This window comes from Camelina sativa, chromosome 18 (assembly GCF_030686135.1).
Source record: "Camelina sativa cultivar CO46 ecotype springtype chromosome 18, ASM3068613v1".
In the NCBI taxonomy this organism is placed as follows: domain Eukaryota; kingdom Viridiplantae; phylum Streptophyta; class Magnoliopsida; order Brassicales; family Brassicaceae; genus Camelina; species Camelina sativa.
In genome coordinates, this window is record NC_141897.1 from 2,445,728 (window position 1) to 2,451,784 (window position 6,057).

At 37.6% G+C, this 6,057-nt stretch overlaps 2 protein-coding genes across 6 annotated transcripts; one reads left to right on the top strand and one right to left on the bottom strand.

The window, feature by feature from the left end:
- Positions 1-23: 23 nt before the first annotated feature.
- LOC104760346 (26S proteasome non-ATPase regulatory subunit 13 homolog A) lies at positions 24-2,656 on the bottom strand. Its single transcript, XM_010483247.3, has 6 exons — positions 2,344-2,656; positions 1,585-2,031; positions 1,319-1,399; positions 908-1,104; positions 717-816; positions 24-375 (listed from the first exon to the last, which is right to left on the bottom strand). Exons 1-6 carry the CDS (start codon positions 2,491-2,493, stop codon positions 190-192), a joined length of 1,161 nt encoding a protein of 386 aa, XP_010481549.2. The 5' UTR covers positions 2,494-2,656; the 3' UTR covers positions 24-189.
- Positions 2,657-2,878: 222 nt separating this feature from the next.
- On the top strand, positions 2,879-5,825 carry LOC104763082 (protein SENSITIVE TO UV 2-like). Of its 5 annotated transcripts, none has more exons than XM_087500239.1 (10): positions 2,879-3,320; positions 3,428-3,466; positions 3,556-3,680; positions 3,987-4,060; positions 4,171-4,457; positions 4,544-4,612; positions 4,717-4,799; positions 4,996-5,166; positions 5,242-5,348; positions 5,478-5,825. In XM_087500239.1, the coding sequence occupies exons 1-10, from the start codon at positions 2,934-2,936 to the stop codon at positions 5,672-5,674; spliced, it is 1,539 nt and encodes a 512-aa protein (XP_087356365.1). In that variant the 5' UTR covers positions 2,879-2,933; the 3' UTR covers positions 5,675-5,825. The 5 variants fall into 5 exon arrangements, 2 of the variants coding, with proteins under 2 accessions (XP_087356365.1, XP_087356366.1); XM_087500240.1 differs by having other exon boundaries at positions 5,259-5,348; XR_015589488.1 differs by having other exon boundaries at positions 2,890-3,320; positions 4,996-5,170.
- Positions 5,826-6,057: the final 232 nt, after the last annotated feature.

The window sequence follows — 6,057 nt, forward strand, 5'->3', positions numbered from 1 at the left end:
GAAAAATTTCAGGCATCTTGAAATGGAACAAGAAAGAAAATCAAATCCTTATGAGAGCCAGAAGGTTCAAAAGTAATTGTAATTTCTACCACTGAAATATTTTAAAAAAAAAACTTGCATTTAATCCCAGAGGAGAAGATGGTATTACATTTAGTAGCTTAAAAAGGAGGAAGTGAAGAAGGGGTTTTCTTATGCTGCAACAAGATCTGGTGTCTCGGCTTCAACAGATAGCAAAGTGGTGTGAACTTTGTCGACCCAGCTGTCCAATTGGTCTCTCAAAGCCTTGATCTGTGGCATCCCTAGTACTCTCGGTTGTGCCCATGAGACGTAAACTGTTCCATTCACTTGGTCTATGATTCCCTCAATCAGATGCACCTGAATCATACAATTTTTCCACTTTAAATTCCACAGATTCATAAGCATACAAAATCATTTTATTTCTATGTATACAAGTCCGGAGCGAAACTAGTCAACAACATTGAGTTCTCTGACTAAATTACCCAATATGAAGCAGATACATAAACCTAGAGACACTACAAAAGCAACAATGCATATAGTGAGGTTTACGATGCTGTTCTTAATCGAATGACAACTAGTTCAGTATCGTTACGTTGGACACTCGACAAAACTCTTTATTCGATCACAACAGTTTTCAAACTGGTAGCTGCAGATTGACGGGTAATAAAAGATAGATGCAAGGAGATACTAATACTTACAGAAAGGCTCTTCATGAGAAGGTGCTCAACATCTTCAATGGAAAGTTTAGTTCGCTCAGCAATGATACTCAAAGGAATGGTCCTGTCTTCAGCAGGTCGGCTGAAGTCCGGTTGAAAAGTAACAGAATTAGCACAAGATGTTTTATTTATATGATGTGGTGTGAGATACTACTACCTAGAGAAGAAGTTACCTGAAGATGATCTCGATAAGGCAGAGAATGTTAATCTTTTCCAATAGCTTCTTCTCGTTCTCAACCAGCGCTGGTTGGGCAATCAAGGATGCGTTGTGCACGCGGCATAGTTCTTGATACTGAACTAAATCACCATGGTTGAACGCCTGGAGAATGTGGTAAAGCCATTCCACATTTGTTCCAAGGAGACTTTTCAACTGTCATCAGGGTAATATACTAAATGTAAGAGAGCCATTTACAATTCTAAGCAGCACTATAGCATGAGAGGTAATACTACATGTAAGTGAGCCTTTCAACTGTCTCTGTGTTCACAAACACTTTGGGCCCGAGCAACGAAAGATCAATAAGAAACCTATTATCTACACATGAAAATTTTGCAATAGCTTATATCACGGATGAAGGATAACTTACAATGGGATGGGCTAACAGCTCCCCAAAGTTGTAGATGTTTTCTCCAAGTAGAGCTGAAAGTGACAAATCAAAAGCCAAATCCTGATATAAACAAAAATGATCTGATATTAGCAATTTGATTAGTAAAATACAGGGAAGCTCCCCAAAGTTATTACCACTTTTTTCTCCAGTTTCCTCTAATTCTCACCAATTTTGTTATCCACTAGCTAAAAGGAAACTTTGTAACCAAAAACTAGAACAAGATACGTAAAATTGCAGGGACATACCAGCTTAAACGATTCTGAGAGGTCCTCCACAGACGTATAAGCAAGATAAAGTAGAGCACTTTTGTAGAAATCAGAAAACTCTTGACGGAACTTGTGGTACTGAGAAGACACCCAATAGAAGTTGGCATAGACCGATGGATCAATGTCAGTCATACTATCAAGAGAGCTCTTTCCATCGTCCAAGATTTTCTTGCACTCCTTCTGATCACCTTGCTCAAGCTTGAATAGAGCTTTCTGTGTTTCTATATAAATGATTGGCTCAGTAATCCGAGGCTCTTTAGTAGCTCTAAGTTTCTCAATCACGCTTTCAAGATAGCTAACTGCAGCTTCTTTCTCAGAGTACTGTCGGGAGACCACCACAGCAAAATGTGCAAGCTTCAGGAGATTGATCTTCGTCTCAAAGTCAGTGATGAAATTGTGATAGAACTGAATTAAAGCATCACCAGCCTGAAATCAAAACTTAAGATCAACACACGTACTTGGATGCAATCGAAACTGATCGATAACAAAACTTGAAAACTCACGAATTTTAGCAAAACTATTAAACCCTAACTCCTAAATTTCTTCCAAGACCCTAACTCGTAAAAAACCCTCTCATCGTCCAAATCAAATCTCTAACTCATGTAACTCCGAAGTATACACACAGATTCTACCAAATTTCGCGAGATCTATGAACCCTAAAATCTCCAAGGAGCACTATTAAACCCGGATAGACATGGAAAACCAATCATTATAACGGAGGAGAAGCAAAAAAAGGACCTGGAACACAGCGAGAGCGATGAACTGTTCGAGCTTAAGGGTGAGTTGATGCCAGAGCTTTTTTTGATACAGATCTGCAATAGAATTGTACCATTCACCGAGCTCTGGATGCGCATTTTTCAGAGATTCCAAGTATTGTAGAGCAGCCATGGCGGAAACAGAGAACGAAGACGACGATGAAGAGGACGAAACGAGTTTTGCGAATTCTCTCGATCTCCGTTGTAAACAAATCCAAAAAACCCTTTGTGCTCCTCTTTTGCTTTATTGATGATAATCCCTTTTAAAAATAAAAGAAAACTACAGGGACTAAAGTGTAAAATATATCATTTTAGCGAGACATTTATATAATTTAAAAAACTACAATACTGTCGATTTTCTAATTTAGGTTCGGTATGACCGGACAAATATTTCGAAAACCTAACATAAACCGACCGGAATGTTTTTTTTTCTTGTTTAAATCGGTTTTATGGTTAACCGGATCCAAATCACTGAACCCGGGTTTTAATCCGGGTCGGGTCATTCCTCCTAGTGGCGTTTTTCGATTTCTTCTCTTTCCCCACTCACTCGATTTCAGAGAGAGAGAGAGAGAGATGGATGAGCCATTCTTGAATGATGACGAGTTTCTGGAATGCGTGGAGTTTATCGAAGCCACCATGAATGCCGATGGTTTTGGCGGCCTACCTCCTCCGCCTGTTCCAGTGTCTGTACCGGCTCCGGAGATGACGACGACGACGATTTCATCGTATGTAAATCACCATATGCAATTACAATCCTCCACGGGACAGCGGAAACAAATTCCAGTTCGTGATGCTTTCTCTAGTTATTCTCCACCTAGAGAACTCTCTCAAAGAGTAGGAGGAGGGGGTTTCAATGACGCGTTAATGGATTACTCTACGGTTACTACTGCTCGTAAACCAATCTCTTCTTCTAATCGTCGCTTTGATAGTGAGAAAGATCTCGAAATTGATCGCTTAAAGGTTAGGGTTTCGTTTTTTTTTTTTTTTCTGCGTCCCCTGCGATTGCTTAAAGATGGAGAATGTAGTTTTCTCATATTTTGTTCTTGTGGTGTTTATATGATAAACAGAAGGAGCTTGGGCGTGTCTCGAAGCAATTGCTTGATTTGGTTTGTTCATATCTTTGAGTTTTTTTTCAGTTTTATTTGAATTAAACTATTTCATTCTATAGTGTTGAAAGTTTCTATGATTGTTCCAGGAACAAGAATGTTCTCAGCTTAAAAAGGGGAAAAACAAAGAAACAGAGTCTAGAAACTTGTGTGCTGATAAAAATGGGCAACGTTCTACAACAGTTCATGCTTCTTCTTTTAAGAGAACAAACTTGTAAGTGACTATTGTTCTCTTGTTATTAGGAGGTGAAATGACTCATCTTAGTTAGCTTCTTTAAGTATATATAGCCTTGTAGAATATATCATGAATAGGTTTCAACCATTTTCAGTGTTTTGCATTCTCAACTAGTGAATTGCAATGCTGGAAGGTGAATTGAGTAACTGGGGTGCAGGCGGTTACTCACACTTTTTACAATCCCCTCTTTGGAGAATCGGAACTGACTGTTCATTAGCTTGTGGGTACTTTTATCTCTGTTTCAAATCACCAATAATGGTCTAATGAAGTAGTCTTGTGAATCAGGGAACCAAATGCTGCAACTTCTTCAGTAAATCATCGAGAAAACGACTCTACAACAGGGTTGGATGATAAAAGAAGTATGTGAATGTTGATATTGGAAATAATAAGTTTGAAGCTTTTGAAGAATAATTTTTCTTTCTAAATTTCTTAGTTTCTACTCATTATTTTTGCTTTGGCCATAAGTCAGGTTTCAAGACCACTGGTGTTCAGGCGGATCTGGACAATCACGCTGACCTTTCAAAGAAACTGCTAGATATCTGGTGCACCTCAAACTATCAAGATCCACGGAAAAATCTAATCTCAGAGTTGCTATTGGCTTGTTCAACAGATCTCCAGATACTCTTTAGTTTTATGAAAATCAGTACGCCTAGCCAAGAAATTGACAAACAGGAAGCGAAAACCTCGTCAAATATGCAATCTTCTGATGCCTTAGAATCTGAAAAAGTTTATCGTTTGTACTCTGCAATAACAACGGTGTGGCGTTTAGTTCAAACACTATACTTGTCGGTATATAAGTTATTGGTCACACTATCTAATTAAACCGCCTGTGTCTGCTGCAGATCAGCTATGGGTTTGTAAATTTGAAGACCTTGGTTGAACCACTACTTGATCTTTGTAAAGTGGAGAATGTAAGTCAATTTTGATTCAAAGCTGTATTTGCAAGTTGCAGCTTTCTGGATATTTTTTATATTCTCCTTTTTTTGGTGAGTTTATTCATTCATCTGTTGTGCAGGCTGTTCTTGTTCATCGATCTCTGCATGTACTACATGTGCTGTTGGAACATATATCTGGTGTTGAAAAGAGATATGAAACCAGGTATCTACTATCTCTATCTGGAGTTAGTTTTCTAATTTTCTCCAATATTTATTTGCTCTAAATGCTTACATTTACGATAAATCGTCACCGTAATGATTTTTTCATGATCCCTTATTACTTATTAGTTGAAGTTACTATATACCTTAATATGGTAAGCTCATAAAATACGTTTTTCCTGTTCTCCTTTTATGAATAGTCAAGGAAATACTGATAGCACTCAGCCAAGTTGGGATGCAAACTGGCATTCTCTGTTTGAATTGATGAATCAAATTTCCAGTAAAAGAACCGAAGAGGATGTCAAACTGGAAGCATTGGCGATAATGAACATAATCGTGATGAGCACTAATGCTTATACCGAGAGGGAAACGTAAGTAAGCACTCAAAACCATTTTCTTTTTCTGGTTTTTCTAACATCTGCATTCATATAACTTTAATTGACCAGTTTTGTCTCCAAGGAAGTGTTTGGGAGCATTTCATTACATTTACGAAAAGGTGGCGGCATACATGTACGGAAAGAAGCTACGCATCTTTTTTACTTGCTGCTCAACTGTAAGATCAATCACTTTATTAACTGCCGATTTAGTCTTGAGGTGTATTTGTTTATGATGTAACCATTTTGGCAAAAGTTGTTCTTCTTTCTTCTCTAACTTCGTTACTTTCTTTATTTTCTGTTCAAAGGCCCCAAACTGCTCGACAGCTTTGATTCTCTCCATGTGGGAAGGAACTCCTCAGATACTGAAAACGACAGTGAAGGAAATCTCTTTGCTTTGGAAGCATTTGGTAAAATCTTTGAAGGTTTAGCAGATTGTTTGACTTCTCCTAGAAAGACATCAGAGGTACAAAAAAGCCAAAGAAAACTCCTATTTGTCAAGTAGTTTACTGCAGTTTGGACTAAGACATCATTTCGGTTGATGTTTGGACTAAGACATCATCTACTATTTATATTACTGCAATATATTACTGCAGTTTGGACTAAGACATCATCTACTATTTAAAGAAAATTATAAATAATAATTTATTTTAATATGTAATATATTATTATATTAGTATAATCTACGCGCATCGCGTGAGACTTTTCTTAGATAAATGAGACTAAATTAAAATAATGAGAAATATAGAGATCAGGAGGCAAAATCAACATAAGACCCCCATCAAAATTTACTTTGGCCCTCACTAATCAGAGTTAACGTTTCAGAACTCCCTAAAATAATTTGACAAATCTCCTATCTCCCTCTCTATTCTTCATGCCCTCACCTTT

Coding starts and splice junctions, on each gene's coding strand:
- LOC104760346 (XM_010483247.3), bottom strand. CDS start 2,493: ATGGCTGCTCTACAATACTTGGAATCTCTGAAAAATGCGCATCCAGAG. Junction 817..907: donor CTTATCGAGATCATCTTCAG/GTAACTTCTTCT, acceptor ACCGGACTTCAG/CCGACCTGCTGAAGACAGGA. Junction 376..716: donor TTCTCATGAAGAGCCTTTCT/GTAAGTATTAGT, acceptor TGTATGATTCAG/GTGCATCTGATTGAGGGAAT.
- LOC104763082 (XM_087500239.1), top strand. CDS start 2,934: ATGGATGAGCCATTCTTGAATGATGACGAGTTTCTGGAATGCGTGGAG. Junction 3,321..3,427: donor TCGAAATTGATCGCTTAAAG/GTTAGGGTTTCG, acceptor TATGATAAACAG/AAGGAGCTTGGGCGTGTCTC. Junction 4,458..4,543: donor TGTACTCTGCAATAACAACG/GTGTGGCGTTTA, acceptor TGTCTGCTGCAG/ATCAGCTATGGGTTTGTAAA.